The sequence below is a fragment of the Ochotona princeps genome, chromosome 3, assembly GCF_030435755.1.
Source record: "Ochotona princeps isolate mOchPri1 chromosome 3, mOchPri1.hap1, whole genome shotgun sequence".
Lineage (NCBI taxonomy): Eukaryota > Metazoa > Chordata > Mammalia > Lagomorpha > Ochotonidae > Ochotona > Ochotona princeps.
The window spans coordinates 31,034,678-31,057,015 of NC_080834.1; the positions used below are offsets into that span (position 1 = coordinate 31,034,678).

The 22,338-nt window shown below is 50.6% G+C and overlaps 1 protein-coding gene across 3 annotated transcripts in view; it reads left to right on the plus strand.

The window, feature by feature from the left end:
* HLCS (holocarboxylase synthetase) overlaps nucleotides 1-22,338 on the plus strand; it is a 181,672-nt gene that overhangs the window by 46,672 nt on the left and 112,662 nt on the right. For all 3 annotated transcript variants that reach the window (XM_058661643.1, XM_058661641.1, XM_058661642.1), the window contains one exon: nucleotides 13,778-14,049. In XM_058661643.1, coding sequence (XP_058517626.1) covers nucleotides 13,778-14,049 — 272 coding nt within the window. The remainder of the gene's footprint in view (nucleotides 1-13,777; nucleotides 14,050-22,338) is intronic.

Genomic DNA, 22,338 nt, shown 5'->3' on the forward strand with positions numbered 1-22,338 from the left:
CACCCTGAACGCCCCAGGATCCCATATGGGCGCCGGTTCGTATCCCGGCAGCTCCACTTCCCATCCAGCTCCCTGCTTGTGGCCTGGGAAAGCAGTCGAGGACGGCCTAATGCATTGGGACTCTGCACCCGCGTGGGAGACCTGGAAGAGGTTCCTGGTTCCCGGCTTCGGATCGGCGCAGCACCGGCCGTTGCGGTCACTTGGGGAGTGAATCATCGGACGGAAGATCTTCCTTTCTGTCTCTCCTCTCTGTATATCTGACTTTGTAATGAAAATAAATAAATCTTTTAAAAAAAAAAAGATTGGGGGCAAATCTGAATTCTTTCTGCTCAGAATCACGTGGATAATTTTTACTTTCCATGGGCAACCTGGACACATGCTTGGTGATTTAAATTTTTCTTTTTTTCTTTTTTTAAGTTGGAAGTCTGTGATCCTGAAGATTCTCGTCTTCCAGTAGCTTTTCGTGCTGCGCTGTAGGGGTTGGGGATGGCATTTCAGGCTGGTCACGACCTAACACGGTGCGACCACGGTATCACATTCCGCCCCAACCCACCAGGCAGCGGTGGCGCACGGAGCTTTCCTGGGCTCGCAGAGCGACAGCTGTGTCCCAGACGCGTGCGCACGCAGAAACACTGTGGCGCGCGCATAGGAACGCATCTTCTAGGGGGAAGTTCACAGATCTGTGTTGGGTTGTTTGTATTCAAGAACTCATCGTCTTTTCTTTCAGAGTAGCTGTGGAACTACACGCACAAGTCCAAGGCAGCATTTTGATGGAACCTCCCCATTCCCTTCTGGCACCTTCTTTCGGTTGTTACCCGTTTCCGGCTGGTCTGCTTCATCTCGTCCTGCCTACCTTGTATCTGTCTGCGTGTCCTCTGAGTCTTTCAGCATCCCTCCGCCTCTTGAAAAGGCGTCGGCTCTGCTGACCCAGCGTAGCCACCATGTGGCCGCCACACCCAAAAGGGACAGCTCCTTCCCCTAACCTCACCTCCAGCCTGCCGGCCTCGTCGTGTCCAATGAGATGCTGGAGAACCCAGGCGGAGTTACCCGCACACTGTGTATAAGCACGTTTTAGCTACCCTTCCCCTCAGAACTCCAGCAAAACAAATAGAAGAAGGAAGCCGTGGCAAGGAACCTGGGTTCCCCTTCCCAGGCGGTGGAAGAGTGGGGAGTGTTGATCTAGAAAGTTGATTTTTGTTTCCCGTGTGCTCGCAAGACCCTTCTGAATAGCAGCGAGCCATGAGTTGCAGTAGCCAGCTCAACAGCCTTGCCTGAGGAGTGCGGGGGTTGTGTCCCCTTGCCCCTTCTCGGGGCGCTGGCCGTGGCCTTCCTGCTGCCCTGCACACCCGGCTCTGGGTTTTCTCAGCAGGGATGGTATTGATTTTTGCTCCCTCCGTATGCTATCGGTGCGGGTTGGCGTTTAGCCTTTGACCCAGCCACTTTCTTACAATAAACAGTTTGTTGATGAGAGCAGCTGCCCCGGTAGATTGCTTCCAGATTTTTCTCTCGTGGCCGAGGACCGAGTGCACCTTACGCAGAAATTGGCCCCTGACTGCGGGCTCCTACTTGTCGGCGCTGCCTGTCTTTGAAGCCTCTGATCATTCTAACATTTATAGCCGGTGCAGTGGTGTGAATTGGTGGCTCTGGGAAGCACACCCCACTTACAGGCTGCCCGGCTTTCGTTTTGTTCCCCAATGAGTGAGAGCAGTGTTTTCTAGAAGTTTCTGCCACACAGAGCGAAGCCTGCTGTCCCAGCATTTGGAACACGTACACTGGCTTGCATGAAGTTGCGTGCGGATGGCAACAGACTAGGCCTTGTTTTGTTCAAGAATCCATGCCTAGAAAGCGTGTGGGTTTCCTTGACACCAATAAGTATTGGGGTACTTCAAGACTTGAATTTTATGCCTTGTTTTGTCATATATATATATATTTTTTTCCATGAACTTCTTGAAGACTCCTTTAAGTATTTAAAAAAGATTTCTTTTTTTTTTTTTAAAAAGAAAGATTTATTTGTTTATTTGAAAGGCGGAGTTTTATATAGAGAGGTAGACAGAGTTCTTCCATCTGCTGTGTTCCCCCAAATGGCCACACGGCTGGTCCTGGGCTAGGCCTGAGCCAGAAGCCATGCACTCCGTCTGGGTCTCCCCTGTGAGTGGCAGGGGCGTCAGTGCTCCAACCATCCTCTGCTGCTTTCCCAGGTGCATCAGCAGGGAGCTGGATGGAAGTGGAGCACAGGCTTCATCGTGGGATGCCAGCTTTGGACTAACCCTGTGCCACCACGCCCAGCCCTGAACTTGCCTGTCAACCTCAGGCTCTGTGAACTTTTTGAAGGGCCCATGAATTAATCTGCGTAATGACTCAGCGCTAAAAATAGATCTTCCTTATCGTTTCCTTTTACTTTTGAAAGGTAATACTCTTTATGCAAGAGAGGGGTCCTATATTGACGTGGTAATTTATATGGCCCAAAGACATCCCTCAGGTTGGATTTTCCCCATGTTCATCCTCACCCCCAGCTGTTATCTGGAAGGGTCTGTCTGCCCACAGCCACCTTCCTTAAGGAGGAGGAGGTCATGGCATTGCAGGCCGTGCCAACACTTCTTGCTGAACTGGCCACCAGGGGCTGCTGTCAGAATGGTGAGGCTGAGCTCACCTCCCCCGGGGCAAGTTTAACTTTTGCTACAACCAGTAAATTTTGTTAAGCTACCAATTCTGGTTTCAAGACTCAGGTCTCACGACACAGCTCGCAAGTCACCAGGCGTGCTCGGCGGCCACAGCCCTGGCAGCCAGCGATGACGCAGGACCTGGATGAGCTCCAAGACTCAAGATAAAGACTTGTGTGTTTTTCGTTCGGTGCCAATAAGCTGTTACGAATACGCCAGTTCCTCTCAGACTGGAAAGCTTCATGAAGCGCGCTGGAGGTTGTACCTGGGGGGAGATGTCCCGTGTTTACACGGAGGCCCTCCTGCCCGCCCCAGCGTGGCCTCGGCCACCCCTGCCAGGGATCCCTGTGGTCCAGCTAAAATGCCACGAGGGTACTCTGTGGCTGGGTTGCCATTTTGCTGGGCGAGGGCTGTGTGTGCGCTCTTCACGTGAGCCAGCTTGTATGGAGCACACGTGTGTGAAGTTGTCAATAATAGCAAGAAAATTAGAACTCCTATAGCCAGGTGCTATGAGGCTGAAGAAGTGACCCCGTATGTCCAGCAGAAGGATTCCGTGCTGTGACCTAGCACAGTGGCGCCCAAGTGGCACAGGAACTACTTTTTTCCCCCTCTCTCTCCAATTTTCTAACCCAGGTTTTGTGACTTGGCACCTTGGTGTCTGCTTTTGAAGCTGTTGTGGCTCGTTGCTCTGCAGGCCAGGGTGAGCCATGTGTGGCCCGTCTCTGACCTCTCTCCAGAGTTCTGCATAGCATTCTGTGCAACATAGGCCTTCAGGAAGCAGGTGCGGTGTGATCTTTGGAAGAGCAGTCAGCTCTGGCCGCTCACAGGGTGTGGAGTACGCTCTGGCGGGCCCTGCCCCTGCTGTCGGCCTTGACTCGGGCAAAACAGAAAATGCATCATAACAAGCTCCACACTCCCAGAATCAGCTGGGTGGAAACTGACAAAAGTTGGAGGAATTTTGTTTGTTAAGAAGGACCTTGTGGTGCGATGGGTTAAGCCGCCCCCGTGATGCTGGCATCTTCTGTGGGCACTGGTTTGAGTCTTTGCTATTCCACTTTAATGCAGTTGGTGCTAATGCCCCTAGGAAAGCAGCAGCAGGTGGTCCCAGTGCTTGGGTCCCTCTGTCCATGTGGGAGCCCCAGAGGAAGCTCGCAGTTCCTGGCTTTGGGCTGGTCCAGCTCTGGTCCACTTTGTGGCCACTTGGGGAACGAATCAGGACCTCGCTCTGCTTCCCCCGTTTCATTTCTGGAACTCCAGCATTCAAATGAAACAATCTTTTGTTAAAGAAACTGTGTAGAGACACGTGTAAACAGCCACTCAGCTGCTCCTTGGAAGCAGGGTTCTGTCTAAACTGGAGGTCACAAGGACCACATATCTAGAACTCTGTGCTTGGGTCTGCCCTCACCTTGCACACTTAGGGGACCAAGTCCCACATTGTCGCCTCCTCTCTCCAGGCCCCTTACCTACACTTCATCCCCCTCCCCCCACGCTATTCCCTACTAAGGTTTTCTGATTTTCCTGGAGTGAGTTGCATGGGGACAGTCAGCAGACCAACCTTCACTAAAATAAGAGCCGAGGGGTGAGACGCACGGTCTTCTCCCTGCCGTTGTCTTGGTGCTGGGCCACATCTCAGGTGACATGTATGAGAGAAAATTCAAGGCAAACCTGTAGTATGGAAGAGTTGTCTCAAGATGTCATTGCACAAAATTTTTTTCATTTCTTTCTCCTAAGAACCTTTTGCTGTACCCTAGTATATACGCATTTTCATTTTTATTAATTTTATTTTGAAAGGAAGAGAGACAGAGACACACAGAGAGAATGTCTGTCTCTTGGCTTGTTCTCCAGATGCTGCCATAGCCAGGATTGGGCCCTGCTGAAGCCCGTCCTCGTCTGTGCTGGGTGGGGGGAGGGCAGGAAGCCGACTCGTTGAGCCAGCACTTGCTGCCTCCCAGGGGCTCCTCAGCAGGAAGCTGGGACTGAGGGCGAGCCAGCACTGCAAGCGTGGCACAGCAATGTGGCCTGTGGGCGTCCTGAGCCGTATCCAGACAGCTATACCAAATGCCAAACACCCACCCCCGTGCTGTGTGTTTAGTATTAGAATTCTAGACATGGTGTTGAAATGTCAACTGAAAATACATGTTGGAGGCTAAACATTGAACATTGAAGGCAGGAAAGACCGTGCTCATCTCATTTTACTGATGCAAAGATCCATCTTCAGGGACCCACACACTTGTCAAAACTCCTGCCTGCAATGCCAGCATCCCGTAGGAGCACTGATCTCAGTCCTGCCTGCTCTACTTCTGACCCAGCGTCCTGATAATGTCTCTGGGAAAGCAGCAGAGGATAGCCCAAGGAGTTGGGCCCCTGCACCCACAGGGGAGACCCAGAGAAGGCTCCCAGCATCCGACAAAGTGCTGCTGTTGTGTGACCATATGGTAAGGGAATGAGCATTCCCTCCCCAAATCTGTCCCTCTTCCATTTCTGGTGTGCTCCCCAAATGCTCACCAACTGAGGCTGGGTCAGGCCACACCAGGAATCCCATCTGATCCTCCACATGGGTGGCAGGAACCAGGATCACTTAGTCGGTTGCGCACAGCCTCCCAAGCACATTGGCAGGGAGCTAGATCATGCGATTCAGATTGGCACTCCGATATAGGACGGGGGTGTCCCCAGTGGCCAGTTTAACCTGCTGTGCCCTGAGGCCCACCCCAGCTTGTTTGTGAGTACACTGCTGGCAGGTGGCAGAGCTGTTCTGTTCCCATGCTGTGGCCCCTTGTGCCATGCAGAGCACTCAGGTGACAGACAGGTGGTGGAGGATGGTGGCGGAGGAAGAGGATGGTCCCCAGGCTGTTTTCTGAAACTGGAATGAAACACTGGGCTGGTTGGTACAGGGAACCCTGGAACCGTGATTTGAGGGCAGAAGGACAGGCATGTGGGCAGGGCAGAGATGAACAGAGGGGGGCAGGTTGGCGTTGCCGCAGCTCGCTGCTGAGCCTGAAGAACCCAGTCTCTGGATGGTGAGAAGCAGCCCGGGAGGTAGAGGGACCACTCAGGACCGTCCAGTGCCTATGCCACTGTGCCCTGGGTGACGAGGGTCTGGTACATCACCTTGGGGGAGACGCACTGATACAATGTCACAAGGTGTTGACCGTCATGCCTGTGTGCTGCGAGCAAGCCAGAAACAAAACAGGGCCATCCCGCAAGTGCCTCACCTGTACTCCCACACTTCCTGCCCATCAGAAGCCCACATTAGTGTTGGACTTGGACAAACGGCGGTGTCTCCTGCAAGAAATTTCTCCTCCAAACTGCAGCCAGCTCAGCCCAGGGGAGATGTGAGTCTAGAAAACAGCTGATTCATTCCCTCCCCTTTTTAAGAAAAAAGATTTATTTATTTATTTATTTTTGGAAAATCAGATGTGCAGAGAGGAAGAGAGAGAGAGAGGAAGGTCTTCCATCTATGGATTCACTTCTCAAGTGGCCACAATGGCTGGAACTGAGCCAATCTGAAACCAGGTGCTGAGAGCCTCTTCCAGGTCTCCCACGTGGGTGCGGGGTCCCAAGGCTTTGGACTGTCCTGGACTGGTTTCCCAAGGCACAAGCAGGGAGCTAGATGGGAAGCAGGGCTGCTGGGACACGAACTGGCACCCATATGGGATCCCGGCGTGTGCAGGGCAAGGACTTTGGCCACTAGGCTACTGCGCTGGACCCCATTCCCTCCCTTTTATGGACCCTTCCAGCATTTTGTGGCCTTCAACCACTGGCAGGCAAATAGGCGTACCCCCGGCGGTTAACCCAGGGAGCCCAGCAGCTGTCACCTGACCTCATAAAAGGAAGACAGCATAGCAGACATATATTGAGCACCTGCTGTGTCCCTTGCCTGGGGTAGCCTGTCTTCTTGGGATCCACTTGGCCCAGGTCAGGGACGGGCTATGCGTGGGAGATGCAGAATCACCTTTGCAGTTTGCTGTCGCCCTGGTGAAGAGGGGTCAGGCTGCGTGGAGATCCCTATTGTTGCTGGTCTGAGCTGGTGCGTGGGACAGATCCCCGGGACCACCAGGGAACCTGCCCTGTCAGCCCTGAGCAGCAGGTTGCCGAGTCCTGGCAGTTCTCTCTGCAGTCGCTGGGCTATGCGGGCGGGGTGACAGGTGGAGGTGGGGGTGACAGGTGGAGGTGGGGTGACAGGTGGAGGCGGGGTGACAGGTGGAGGTGGGGTGACAGGTGGAGGTGGTTTCCTTGGCTCCTGTTACTGACTCTGACCTTGGGCCTCTTTCAGTCTCTGGTGATCTGGGCTACTCTAAGCAGTGCCCACCCACAGCTCTGTAAATGGCCCTTCCCGGGAACTCTTCTTCTGTTTGATGCCATCCCTTTCCTACTGAGACCAGTTTCCGAGGACAGTGGTTGGTTTCCTTGTGGAAAATGTCCCCTTGGAGCCTTGTCTCCCTGGACAGTTAGTGGATTATAAACCAAGGTTCAAGTTCAAGTCCCTCTCATCCAACATCTGTGCTGTCCCTCTCTTGCCTCCTTCCCGCCTTCTACCCGAGCTTGGAGAGATGCACTTGTGATTTTACCCCTGCTTCGTGTTGCATATTCTGGCGTTTCTCTCTGCGACACCTTCTCCCTGTCTTGGTGACAGTGCACAGACGTTTCCCGTGTGGCTCAGCTCGGCCCACACGCTGAGGACTGTGGGAGAGGGAATTAGAGCAAGGATTTGGAAGCCAGGCAGATTTGGTTTCACAAGTTCCATTTCCAGACTCCTGGGTGGCGCGGGTGAGAGTGCCAAGTGTTGCTGCCTGAGGTCCCATTTCCTCTCCTGGGGAGGGGTCGGCAGTGCAGAGGCCCCACCTGGCTAGGACGGGGGACCCTGGCTTGAAGCCCGAGTGCAGGGCATGCGGCAGACGGCTGGGCTCCGTGCTGCTGTTGAGACTGCTGGGTGATTCTGGAGCTGCCAGTCATGTGTCCGTTGTGGTGGGTTGAGACTTTGGTTCTGAGCACTTCTTTCAGGTTCTCTCTGGGCGGTACTGGGGGAGAGCCAGAGGGAACCCCGAAGAAGCCTCGTATGGCCTTGCAGTTAGCAGCATAGGCTGCCCTCCTGCTTGTCTGGGTCTGCAGGGCACACTGTTGGCACGTGTTGGTGAATTGCATCGGCCCGGGAGAACAGGGATTGAGGTTACACAGGCTTCTTCCCCTCTTTGTTGTGTTCAAAGATAGATGAACTGTGTTTGCTATGTTAAAATTATTTATTTGAAAGAGTTACACAGAGGAAGAGGCAGAGAGAGAAAAAGAGGTCTCCTGTCTGTTGGTTCATTCCCCACAATGACCAGCTGAGCCAGATTGAAGGCAGGAGTCTGGAGCTTCATCTTGGTCTCTCATGTGGGTGTAGGAGCCCTAGCACCTAGGCCATCTTTACTGCTTTCTCAGGCACGTTAGCATGGAGCTAGCTTGGAAGTGGAATAGCTGGGACTCAAACCAGTGTCCTTAGAGGATGCTGGTACCATGGGTGGTATCTTGACCTGCTGTGTCACAGCACTGGCTCCCTATGCTGGCTATTTCAACCGTCTTTAAATGGACAACCCAGTGACATAAATTAGGCTGGCACCATGCACAATAGGCTAGGCTGCTGCCTATAGTGCCAGCATCTCATATGAGCACTGGTTTGTATCCTGGCTGCTGCACTTGGATAGGGAACCAGTCCCTTGGACTTCTGGACCTATGTGGGAGACCTGGAAGGAGGCTCCTGGCTTTAGGGTGGCCCAGCTCTAGCTGTTGTGAAAGTCAGAGTTAAAGAGAAATCTGGAGTTTGCTGGTTCAGTCCTCAGATAGCTACGGTCCACAGATCTGGACCAGGCCGAAACTGGAGCCTGGAGTTGGATGGCAGGGGCCCAAGCACTCGACCCATCTTCTGCTTCTCCCAGGCCATTAGCAGGGAGCTGGAGCAGAAACCAGTGTCTGTGTGGGGTGCTGGTGTTACATGTAGTAGCTTTGCCCATTTTGCCACAATGCTCGCACCTGCTTCTTTTGGGTATATGGGGCTGTGTGGACTTCAACTTTTGCACCAAAATTGACATGTTTTAATTACATCCTTCTTGCAGTTTTTAAAGATTGAATAATTTTCATCAGAAAGGCCAATATACAGAGGAAAGGAGTTATAGAGAAAAAGATCTTCCATCCGCTGGTTCACTCCTCAAGTGGCCACAATGGCTAGAGCTGAGCAGATCTGAAACCAGCAGCCAGGAGCATATTCCGGGTTTCCCATGCAGGTGCAGGGTCCCAAGGTTTTGGGCTATGCTCTGCTGCTTTCCCAGGCTATAAGCAGGGAGCTAGACAGGAAATGAAGCATCTGGGACATGAACCAGTGTTCATATGGTATCTCAACATGCAAGGGAAGGACTTCAGCTACTAGGCGACTGCACCAGGCCCTTTCATGTACTTTTTTAAAAAAAGATTTATTTTATTTTTACTGGAAAGTCAGATGTACAGAGAGGAGGAGAGACAGAGAGAAAGATCTTCCGTCCGATGATTCACTCCCCAAGTGAGCACAACGGCCGATGCTATGCCGATCTGAAGCCTTGAGCCAGGGTCTTCCAGGTCTACCACATGGGTATAGAGTCCCAAGGCATTGGGCCATCCTCAACTGCTTTCACAGGCCACAGCAGGGAGCTGGATGGAAAGTGGAGCTGCTGGGATTAGATCTGGCGCCCATATGGGATCCTAGCGCGTTCAAGGCGAGGACTTTAGCCACTAGGCTACGCTGCTGGGCCCCCTTTCATGTACTTTTTTTTTTTTTTTAAAGATTTATTCATTTTATTACAGCCAGATATACACAGAGGAGGAGAGACAGAGAGGAAGATCCTCAGTCCGATGAGTCACTCCCCAAGTGACCGCAACTGGCCGATGCGCGCCGATCCGATGCCGGGAACCTGGAACCTCTTCCGGGTCTCCCACGCGGGTGCAGTGTCCCAATGCATTGGGCCGTCCTCCACTGCTTTCCCAGGCCACAAGCAGGGAGCTGGATGGGAAGTGGAGCTGCCGGGACTAGAACCGGCGCCCATACGGGATCCCGGGGCTTTCAAGGCGAGGACTTCAGCCACTAGACCACGCCGCCGGGCCCTCATGTACTTTTAAAAGTAATGTTATATATCTAGGATTGGAATTGCTCGGTCATGTATCAGTTCATTGTTTAACTTTTAACTGCCCAAAAATGAATCCTTCCATGGTTTAAACTTGTAGAGATATTTAAACTCCAAAGCCGTAAGTGGTACAAAGAGGGTAGAGTGTTAACCTACCCCATGATGGTGAGGGGAGGGCCTGGTAGGAGGTGGTTAGGTCAGGGGGGTGTGCTTTTGAAGGGTTGCTTTCATGAGCGGGATGGCTGTCAAGCTGGGGTGGTCCAGCCTTTCTTGCTGTTTTTCTCTCTCTCCGTCTCCCAGCTCATATACAGTCCTTCCTCCATGCAGTCTCCACCTTTGCCACCCACTGCCTCCAACAGAGGCTAAACTAGTGAGGCTACCTGACCTTTGGCTGGGGACCTCCAAAGCCATGAGCCAAGTTATCCTTTGCTCTGTCCCAGGTAGCTATTCTCAGGTGTTCTGTGATTGTAACAAAAAACTGAGTAACACAGTGTCTGGTTGGGGCTCAGGTCAGGTGAGGAGGTGCGCGCACACACACATGCGCGTCCAGGACCTCAGCCCTGGCCTGGAACCTTTGTGAGCTTTGGTCCCAGTGTTCCACCTTAGTGCCCAACACCAAGGCCGCCCAGAGGGCTGGCCCATCTGGCTTCAGCGGAGTTGGCACCAGGCCGAGGCTGCATGTGTTTCCACGACAGGAGCTTACGCACTGAGTGACGGCAAGTCACCTGTGACGAGTGTGAGAATCGAGTTGTCACGTGTGAGCTCCAGCCAAGTGTACATGTACACCTGCTTCTTTCCTTCAGAGTATTTACTGAGTGAGATGCCGGCCAAGGAGCTGGTGGGATGGGTGTTTGATGATTCATTTTCCAATGACCAGTCTTCTGGTTGTCTAGCAAGTTATAGCAATATGACTGACAGATAGCTACTCTGATTATTTACAGTGTGACTAAGATAAACACCATTGTGGGTTAAGACCACTAATTTTGTGATTCTTGGGGAAGGGAGCTGCCCAAACAACTGAGGTGGTAACAGACACCATAAGTGAAATGTTGAATGGGAGGTGTTACCGCATGCCACACTGTTACACCACAGGTCTTATTAGGGGTTAATGCCTGTAGGTGCCAGGTGCCCGGGGGAGCAGCTCTGGAGGGGTGTGCCACAGTGTGGCCTCCCATTTTGGTTGCAGTCTGTATCAGGATGGCCTCGCAGTAGTCACCCCTGTGGATGTGCAGCTCTCACACATTCATTTCCATAGTGGTTGAGGTACTGGTGGTGTTTGGGCATTAATGCGTACTGAGTCTCTTGGACTGTAGTTGTTGCCTGTGCTTGTTGTCATTTTCTTTTTCTTTATTTACTTGATAGAGAGGGAAAGTGTGAATCCGTGTTCCCATCTGTTAATTTATTCCCCAGATACATATTAAGATCAGGGCTGAGCCAGGGCTGAAACTGGGATCCAGGAGTACAGTCCACATCTCCTACGTGGGCGGCAGGGACCCAGCTTCTTGAATCGCTGCTGCTGCCTCCCAGACAGCGCCTTAACACATAACTGGAGTCAGCAGCCAGAGCCAGGATTCAAACCCAGGCTCCCTGATGTGGGAGGCTAAACACCTGCTCCCTGTTTTTTTTTTTTTTTTTTTTTGAATTTTATCAATTTGAGGTGAGATTCATATTTATGGAATTCCACCTGTTTCAGATCCACTGTGACAAGTCTATACCATGTTTGATTACCATTGCAATTTAAACACAGGACGTTGCCAGTGTCCAGAAAAGGTTCCCTGTTCCCCTTCGCAGCAGCTCTGATTCCCTTGCCCGCGTCCACACCCATCCTCAGGTAACGAGTGATCTATATTCTCCCCCCGTCAGTTGTTAGATTGGTCCCAAATACCTCAGGCCAATGGGTGCCACAGAAAAGGATTTTTAGAAAATATCAGTGTCCAGGTATTCATTGCTAGTACATAGAAGTACGCTGCCTTTTGTTCCGAAGTCCTTGCTAACCTCACTTGGTTCTTGTGTTGTTAATGGAATCTGTGTGTTACACGTCCTGAGAGGAAACAAAGATGTATCCCTACTCCATGAGAAGGACTCCAGTTTCCCAGTGTGATGGTTGATCCAAAAGGGTTGCATTTCGTGACTATAATGCATTCAGCCATTGGTTCCTTCTAAGGTTCCAAATGGTATTTAATTAACCTGAAATCTTACAGGAAGATAATATACTCAGTGAGAAATAGAAATATCAAGATTACTTAGGATCTCATAAACCTTGTGGAGGTGGTGACCGCTTTCATCAAAACTGTCCCTGATTGGACAGCAAACATGTTGCATTTTTTTCCATGCTTAATGTAGTCCATGTCACAGCCATCTCTTATCACTGCCAGTCTTGAGTTTTACCTCTTGTTCCCCCTTGCTATCTGGTGCTTGTGGAATGTTCCTTGGGAAGGAATTTGCATGCTGTTTTGTAGCATGTGCTTATCGGGCATACCCTGTTTGCCTGGACTGGTACCAGGTACCACGGATGCAGCTAGAATAAGACAGACACAGGAATACCCTGTCTTCATTGAAGCTGATGCCTAACAAGACATGAAGGCATTGAATAAGCAGCTTAGAAATCACGTGATTGCAACTGTGCCAAGCACTAAGTGGTAAGAATTTACGAAGGAAGGATTGGAAGGGGCCATCCCTAAAAAAGAAGCATTGTGCCAGCTGTGCTCTGGTAGCTGAATTCAAAGCTTTGGGTAAGGCATGGTCCTGGGCAGTGTGTTTACGCCCCACCTATCAGCCCATTTGCCCAAGTCTTTCATCTTGGCTGGCATTTCCACACTGTCTTCATGGTCACTGGTAGAGTGAAGACAAGCCTGGTGAGTTAGTTTCCTTCTCTTATGTCTTAGTCCCTGTGGATTGCGATAGCGAAGTGTCACAGGCTAGGTAATTTATAAAGAATTAGCGTTTGCTTCTTGCAGTTCTGGAAGTTGGGAAGTCGAGTGTGAAGGTGCCAGCATCTAGCACAGATGTGCTTGCTGCATGGGAGGCGGAAGGGCAAGAGTGGCAGGGAAAGAGGGAAAAAGAGAAGGGGACTTTATCCATCTGCTGGTTCACTCCCCAGATGTTACAACAGTCGGAGTCAGGCTGATCCGAAGCCAGGAGCCAGGAGTGTCTTCAGGATCTCCCATGTGGTTACAGGGGCCCAAGGCCTTGATGGTAACTTTCTGCAGAGTCCTGAGTTGGCATAGGATGTGGTATGACAAGGGCACTTTGGAGGATGGCCAGGCTGGCTTTTACATATATATATATATAGTATGTGTGTGTGTGTGTGTGTATATATATAGTATGTATATATATAATGTATATGTAAAAATATGTGCATATATATTTGAAGAGCAACAGTGGGAGAGAGAAGAAGAGAGGAGTGAGGTGCTGACAGAAAGAAATCAAATAAGATGGAGAGCTTCCATTCACTGAGTCATTTCCTAAATGGTGCCAATAGCTAAGGTTGGGCCAGGTGGAAGACAGAAGCCAGGCTTTCCATCCTGGTCTCCCATCTGGATGTCAGGGACCCAAGTACTCGAGCCATTATCTGCTGCCTTCCTAATCAGAACATTAGTAGGGAGCTGGATCAGAAACAGCGGCTGGGACTTGGGACTGATCTTCCAATGGTGGCCTCACCTGCTTGGCTACAACACCCTAGACTTGCTTTTCTAGCAGAACTGCTTGTGATAAGGAACCCACTTGCCCAATGCCCCATCAGTTCATCAGTCTATGACTTAATCCATTCATGAGAGCAGAGTCCTTTTGACCCGATCACCAATACCTCCATGTCAACATTTGAATTCTGGGGAGCGAACTTAGCACCTAGCATGTTTGTTACCACATTGTGTATAGATTGCATTAATTGAACTTTTATTGGCTTGTGCATTGGGAAGTATTTACATGACCGAAAGGGGATTGTAAGAGAAATCTGCCATCACCTACTGAATCCTTTTGCTGATGACACAGGAAATCCGGGATCCTCTGATGAAGTGGCTCGAGCGGCAAGTGGATCCTGATGGAGTAATCAAGTCCAGCAAGGTTTCCCTTAAGTTCGTTTCATCCTGCGCACCTGACATGGAGATATCCCCATCTTCCATACCCGTGGTCACTGATGTGGAGACCTTCTCGTCAGAACATTTTGACCTGGAAGTCTACCGAGAACACCTGCAGACTCGGCAGCTCGGAAGGACGGTGCTGTTCGCCGAAGTGACCCCCACAACCATGAGCCTGCTGGACGGGTGAGTTCTGATCGGGCCTGGAGGACACCTGCTCTGAGGACTCATGGATACTGCTACTTCTTGGGGAGGAGAGTAGAATAGTTTTTCTTAACACAACTGCTGGCACTGTGTAAGTTCTCCTGTCCTAGCAGAGTTCAAGTGTTAGGAAGAGAGTTCTTTGACCGAATGTTCATGTGTCACACACAGAACAGGAGATGTTTTGCCTTGTGTCGCTTTCTGTTGTAAGCATGCCTTTCAGAAAGTCCTTGGGATAAAAAGCTCATTCTGGAAGGCACAAAATGTAGTTGGTGCTATCGTAATTCTGATGATCATCGTATTGTTGTGCTGTTGGGACTAGTGCGGAAGACTTAATTCAGGCTGTTTTGCAGGGAGGAGCATTTAGAAAAGCAAATTCGAATGACACGTAAGCTGTGTTAATTGAGCACATTGGAGCTATATTTTTTACCTGAACTGAACATACTTTGTAAAAATGTTTGAAGTTGACTCTTACTGCAAGTTTTCCTTTTTTGTTCAGTTTTGTGGGGTTTGGTTAAAAGTTAACAATGAAAGTGGATAAAAGGAAGTTCAGTTCCCTAATGAGTAAGAATATTACCTATTTTAGTTTGAGAAATTGGGCAATAACAATAAGGAAAGCATCGTCTCTCAATGTGGGAAAAGACCATAAGGTAAGAAGCTGTGTTAGTAGCCCATTCTCACGGGTGGGCTGCACACAAGTCTACCAGTCCCACGCGTCGTCGTTTCTTGCGTCAGGGTCTTCAATGGACAGATGCAGATGCTTGCCTCACACCGGTGTGTGGAGCGCCAGGAAGGGGGCTTGCCATACCTGGTTTCTGAATAGGTGGTCTGGCTTGCCTTGCCCCTCAGCCCCTCCGATCAACCCCGTGCTCACTGTCTTCTCCAGCAAATCTCACCCGGAGATGCTCTTGTATTCCGGGGTCAACTTCCAGGTGCCAGAGTCTGTGGCTGGTCTCCTTCAGCCTCAGGCTGGCTTCTCTTTCTGTTTCCTGGGGGATGGCCCTGTGTCAGGTTAGCTCAGCTTGTTGGGTGGAGTGCCAAGGGCACAGACGGGCTAAGCCCTGATTCTGGCCCGTGAACTTGACTGTGCTCTGGGTGAGTTCTTGGTGGGGCTGGGCTATCAAGGCAAAGGGGGTGTGAACAGGCTGCCCCTGCCTTCCTCCTTGATCCTGGAAAAGCACCCCCAAGTGCTTTCTGTGCTCCAGTGTGGTGGAGTTTGTGTCACATTCTGTTAATCTCCAGATAAGCAATGGCTGAGCCACCTCTATGGGGCTAAGAGGCCAGGGAGGCTAAGAGCTTTGGGTAACTGAATCCTAGAGCTGATTTTTATTTTTCGGAGGTGGTTTTAGAATCACTGTTTATTAGACTCATAGTATTCATAGCTTAAGAGATTTTTTCAATTGTTTTTGATTTTATTTGAAAGGCAGAGAGATCTTCCATCTGTTGGTTTATTCCCCAAGTGCCCATGATAGCCAGGCCTGGAACTCAGTCCTGGTCTCCCTTCTGCGTGATAGGGATCCAAGTGTGTAAGCCATCACCTGCTGTCTCCTAGGGTGTGCATCAGCAGGAAACTGGCTCGGAAGTGGAGGAGCCAGGACTCTAGCTAGGCACTGTCACATGGGAGGAAGGTGTCCTAAACGACAAGTTAAGCACTGTGCAGAATGCCTGTCCCTAGTGTGTCTGCTTTGATTGACTTATACCAAGCCTATGAGATTGTTTCTTTAAAATATATATAATTTGAAAGTCAGGGTTGGAATGAGGAAGGATGGTAGGGAGAGAGCAAGAGAGATCCTCCATTCAATGGTTCACTCCCCAAATGGCTGCACCAACCAGAGCTGGGCCACACTAAAGCCAGGGATCTGGAGCTTCTTCCAGGTTTCCCACATGGGTGCAGGGGTCCAAGGACCTGGGCCATCTTCCATTGCTTCCCCAGGCACATTACCAAGGAGCTTGATTGCAAGTGGAAGAGCTGGAATTTAAACTCTCTCCCATATGGAATTCTGGCATTGCAGGTGGCAGCTTAGCATGATATACCACTACGCCAGCCCCGTCTGTGAGATTTTTCTGGAACAGCTACTGTGTGCACCACAGGGTGTGGAGCACAGGAATGGAAGCCTGCTTCTGTTGATTTCCTTTGCATGCTCATGTACTGTGAACAACCTGTCCAGGGCTTGGCTGTTTATTTGCAATGAGGGATTCGGATCTCTTTATGAAATAAGTGTACTTCCCTATCATTATTTAAGCCCCTGGATTTCCCAGGCTTAAGTCTGCCTACATCACTCTATGGGGTCAGCATTTACGGGGTACCTCGTGTAGGCTGGTACCGCTGTAGATGAGGCACGGTCCTTGTGTCCTGCGGTGTTCACACCGACAGGTCCTGGTAGGTGGTTACGGTTCCCCAAGTTGTGTGCGCTGTTCTTGCTCAGAGCGCTGGGGACCTGAGTGGATTGGAACTGGACCTGGGGACCACACGATGGAGGGAGGGAGGCAGTTCCTGATATTGGGTTGGTTGGTGATATCAGGAAACTCCCAGTCTAGCATAGAAAGTGTTGGAAGCAAGATTCTGTCTCCAATGAACTCCTTGAACTTGGCCAGATTCCTTTCCAGAGCCTGGCTCAGCCGCGAGGTCACTGACACTGACCCACTAGATGTTCCTCATGTACCTTCAGCTCATCTCACCTTTGGCCCGGGGTGGCCCCATTTCAGAGTGGCCACTGAGCATCCTCTGTCTCCTGGTGCCCCCCTGCCTAGCACCTTGAGCTGGCCTAGACAAGCTTGTGATCAGTCCCGTGTTAGTTGGACTGGACAGTTGGCAGAGAAAACACAGTCCCCATAACATGGTCTTTAAAATGGATGGGGGCTTGGAGGGGAGTGTGGTTTGCACTGGGGACAATGACCGCCATCATTCAGGGACAGGTAGCATTGGGGCCAACTCCAGCCTCCAGCCCTGTGTGTACATATCTAATTGGTCCCAGCCACCTCCTCACCCTTCTTTTCCCTCCTGATTCTGCTCGGTGAACTCAGCCGAAAGACTGCACCCTCCTTCCCTGAAGCCGGGGCCTGAGAGGACCGACACTGGGCTGGAACTAATTTAATGGCTGAGTGACCTCACAGTAGAGAAACAGCCGGATCCTAATAGGGGTCTTTGTCTACATTTCCACCCTGGCTGGTAGCATGCCAGTCAAGAGTCAAGCTCGAGGCACAGGTGGAAGCGATTAGGGCTGTCATAAAGTTTGAAAAATTGATTCTGGAGGCGAAGTGAATAGATTGAACTTGACAGTGTTGTCCTAAAGATTCTAAGAGAAAATTCTGTAGTTTAATTTGAAATCCCTTGATTATTCATTAGCTTTCCAGATGGCTTTTGTTGATGTTTTACATATTAATGCCTGTATTGTGTTATTGGTGTACTCTTAATGTGCACGGAGGTAATGAGCGAAGAATAAACACATTGGTAAGTGTCCCAAATTAATGGGATATTAATGCAATTTGTGAAATAAAGGGTTTTTTAAGAAGTTGATTGCTTTGGAATAATTAGCACGAGTTTTTTTTTATGGGCCAATTTGGTACTTTAAAAGTGAAAATTGTTGGAGAATTTTCCCTTCATTTTCGTGTTTACTTGTAGGTTAGTTTAGAATTTAACTCTGGGCTTTGGCTTCGGCTGCAGCAGGACTGAAAGGTTACTCTGGCAGGTTCTCCGTCAGCTTCATTTTTCTGGTGGTGGTGTTCCAATCCCACACCTGGCTAGGTTAACCTCTCACATGCCACACTCCGCAGGTTGCATTATTTAGCAGTCTGCTCATTTGTTAGAAATGCCTCTCGTGCTAACTTCTAGTATGCCGGGATGTTTAAGTTTTACACTTTTGTGATTTATTTTTTTCAAGGTTTATTTACTTATTTGAGCAGCAGAGTTACTGAGAGAAGGAGAGAGATGGAGAGAGACCTATCTACGGGATCACTCCCCAGATGACTGTAGCGGCCAGGGCGGGACCAGGTTGGTCTCCCGAGTGGGTGCAGGGGCCCAGGCACTTGGGCCGTCATCTGCTGCTGTCTCAGGAGGCGCTTCCTCCTGGAGCCTCCCCAGGTAGGATGAGGCTGTGCTGAAATACATTGGGGAAGCTCCCAGGATGTAGTGAGTTCTTTTCGAATCACCATTGTCTAAGCTTAGCATGCAGTTCCTGGGTTTCTGGTGGTTTTTTTTTTTTTTTTTTTTATATTTACCTTCAAGAGTGGCCCTGTGGATGGCCATGAGATATACCGACATGGCTGGTGTGGGATACATCGTCATGCGATAGATTTTTCTTGAGAATTTTGACACTTTTTTCCCCTGCCCTCGTCATACTAGAAGTGTGATGGTTCATTGCTGGTTACCATTTGGTCCAAAATGTGTTCTTTCAGTCTAGCTTTTTCTTGAATGATGAGAAAACATCGTCAATCGTCCATGTTCATATTTCCCTGAAAACGTGTGGAGTAGGCGCATTCGTTCATTAAACTTCCTCTGACAGTCTTAGCACGTTATCTGTCATTTTCACAGGTCATTCACAGTTGGTCTGAACAAGCCAAATCTCCAACTGTTGGATCATTTTCCCAGGCCCGTGGGTAAGCCCTGCATGTTACCCACATCTTCCTTTGAGGCCTCCACCCACCGCGTCCTTGAGAGCCCAGGCCTCCCGTGCCCGTCGCACACACATCCGCCTGACGTCTCAGATAGTTAGCACTCTGCTGGCCGGCTTGACCGCACGCGCTCCTGGAGGCTTACTTTGTCAGCTGCCTCTGTTCAGTTGAAGCAAGGCGTGAGAGACCACAGAAGCCAATAAAGCAAGGATGGGCTCTGAAAGGCAGTCCTTCCACGGGCTCCTCTAAGCTTTCCCCAGGCGCAGCATTGACTGTGGTTTAGAAGCAAGCCGCAGCCTCTGCCGGGTGGGAGTGTGTCAGTCCAGCGCACGGAGTGCACCACAGCTAGGCCTCGACCAGCAGTGCCGTCTGCATGCCCTGGGGTACCCAGAGGGAGTGTCCTCCAACCTGGCTTTCTCCTGGGTCAGGCTCCTGCCTTGGGGTGAATGCCAGAAGCTTTCATCTTAAAATGGTAAGAACTGGGCCCTGCATGGTAGCCTAGTGTCTAAAGTCCTTGCCTTACATGCACCAGCATGCCATATGGGCGCCGGTTCATGTTCAGCTCCCCACTTGTAGCCTGGGAAAGCAATGGAGGACAGCTCAAAGCCTTGGGACCCTGTATTCGCCTGGGAGACCCGGAAGAGGCTCTTGGCTCCTGGCTTTGGATCTGCTTAGCTCCAGCCAGTGCGGCCACTTGGGGAGTGAGCCAGCAGATGAAAGATCTTTGTCTCTCCTTTCTGTAAATCTGACTTTCCAATTTAAAAAAAATTTAATAGATCTTTTTTTAACAGATGGCAAAGACTATAGCAGTGGCCACTCTTGGTAACACCACTCACCCTGAGAGGGTCAGAGGGTGTTAGCATTTCGCACCGGTTCCTGCAGCGAGCGGGTGGTGAGCAGGTGTTGCTTTGGTCTCCTTTTTGCTGACTAAGGTCCTTTGCCCTCACTGGGCCTTACCCATAGCCACCTCCTTGGGAATTAGGAAACATGAAAACCGACGACCTGGCCCAGGATTCTCATGATGTGAGGTGGTCAGAACTGCATTTCCACACAGGGGTTTCTAACCAGAAACTTCTTAGAGGTGAAGAGGCCTTTTAAAAATTCTCGGAAAAGGATAAGTTTATTTTACTGCAGAAAAACAAACAAACAAATTGAAATCCAGACATAGGAGGGGTCTTTCAGAGTTTTTCCTGGGGAAGATGTGTATTATGCAAAAGCCGAGCGTGGTTGTGTGTTCTTGGAGTTCAGTGCATATTCTGGTGTGGCCCCTGGCCACCTGTGTACCTGGCACATGGAGATAAGAGGTTGAGCTCTGGGTTTACAAAAGAAAAAAAAAAAAAACTTCAGAATCTAGCATCTATTTTCCTTTCTACTTTTTAAGTCCCTGTTCGCTGGTTCCATTACTCCCTGGACGTGGCTTTGTTTTCATTTCTCAGAAAACACCTGCCTCGGAGGTGAGGGTCGATTTGCTTTCCTGGGCCCCTTTAAAAGCTTTTGCACACCTCACCTGGACCAGGCCCCTGCGTGGACCTGCTAAGCTGTTTGCACGTTGGCGCATGCTCTGTTTCTGCAGGAGGGCTGGCCCGGCCCTCGGACAACCTGGTGCACATTTTTCCTGCATTGCACAAGGAGTTATTCATCATGTTCTTTTTTTTTTTTTTTTTTAATGTTCTGACTTTCCCAGCAGAGTATTCAAATGAGCGAGAGGGAAAAAGTGATGAGGTCATTGCCTGGTGGAGAAAGATTTTCTGGGGATGTGGGAAGGGAGAGGAGGCAAGGGAGGTGGGAGGAACGATGGTGAGGCCCTGAGGCCCCGTGCTTAGCCTCCTCCTCTCTCTTTTTGCCCTTTGCCTCCAAAGGCTGCCTTGGATGCAATGTGACTTTCTCAGTTTAAAACTGGGTGAGACCTGGGGACAGAATGTACCTAAAAAGGGGTGATGGCATTCACACGTAGGAAACTTTAGACCGTGACCCGTGCTTGTGTCCTGGTGACACACCGGTTGGGGAATGGGTAAGAGGCAAGACCCCATCCCCTCCGCCTCTCCCCGGGCTGCTTGCTCCTCTGTAAGGCGAGAGGGTGCTGGGAGATGTGCAGTGTTCTTTGTGTTGCAAACACTGCAGCTCCTTTTTAGACGATGGAACATGGATTTCCCCACCCTCCCCCTTTCTACCTTCCGCCCCCTGGGAGCCTTCTGTGCACCCGGACTCTTCAGGATATAGGGGTCAAGGTCACTGGGCAGAAGGTTGCTCAAGGTCCTTCCTACTCAGACATTTGGGTTCACCTAACCTGAGGGCAGTTCTTTTATTTATGTTTAAGGATTTATATTTATTTATTTGAAAGGCAGAGTGATAGAGAGCTCTGATTCATTTTCCAAATGGCCACCATGTTTAGGCCTGGCCAGGCTGAAGCCAGGAGCCAGGAGCCAGGAGCCAGGAGCCATACCTTGGTCTCCCACGTGGGTGGGAGGGGCCCAAGCACTTGGGCCAGCTTCTGTTGCCTTCTCAGATGTATCAGCAGGGAGCTGGACCAGAAGCAGAGCAGCTGGGACGTGAACCGGCATTCCAGCTTAGGATGCTGGTGTTAAAGCCTGCCGTGTCACAGTGTCAGTGGCTGTCAGCTGGCTGTCTTGATCACTTCTCCTATGTCCTACCTTTTATTGAAAGGCCTTCAGAACTGTGGAGATATAGTCTTGTTCTTTCGGCCTTCCAGAGGGGCTGTGCAACCTCAGAGGGCCACGCTGTTTCCTTGGCTATTGGCTGGCAGGTGAATGCTGTTAGGTTTGTATCACAGATGACTGCATCACCCAGGGCCATTTCCTGATCACTGTAAGAGATGCCTGAGTTGTGGTAGTGCCCATGGAACCCCTGGGGAGAATCTGAGTAGGTTCCATGCCTCTCTCTCTCTCTTTTTTTTTTTTTTTAAAGATTTATTCATTTCACTGCAGCCAGATATACACAGAGGAGGAGAGACAGAGAGGAAGATCCTCCGTCCGATGATCCACTCCCCAAGTGAGCCGAAACGGGCCGGTGTGCGCCGATCTGAAGCCGGGAACCTGGAACCTCCTCCGGGTCTCCCACGCAGGTGCAGTGTCCCAATGCACTGGGCCGTCCTCAACCACCTTCCCAGGCCACAAGCGGGGAGCTGGATGGGAAGTGGAGCTGCCGGGACTAGAACTGGTGCCCATATGGGATCCTGGGGCTCCCAAGGCGAGGACTTTAGCCGCTAGGCCACAGTGCCGCACCCTCCATGCCTCTCTTAAACCATGTGCCTCCTGTCTCTGGGGAGACAGTGATTGTCTAGATGGGCATTCAGTCAGATGCCCTCTGTTGCAGTGGAGTGATGTGTGAGAAGAAAATTCTCTGTGGGCACAGACATCTGGGGCTCCAGGAGAAAGTCAGTTTTACAGAGAGAAATCTTCTCATTTGCCAATTCTATTCCCCACATGTCTGCAGTGGCCAGAGCTGAGCCAGTCTGAAGGTGGGAGCCAGGCGTCTCTTTTGGGTCTCCCACACAGCTACAAGGTCCAGGGACTTGAACCATCCTCTGCTGCTTTCCTAGACACATTAGCAGGGAGCAGAATTGGAAGTGGAGCAGCTGGTGCCCATTTGGGATGCCAGCACTAAGGTGGCATCATGGTGCCAGCTCCAAATTTTATCTTTTTC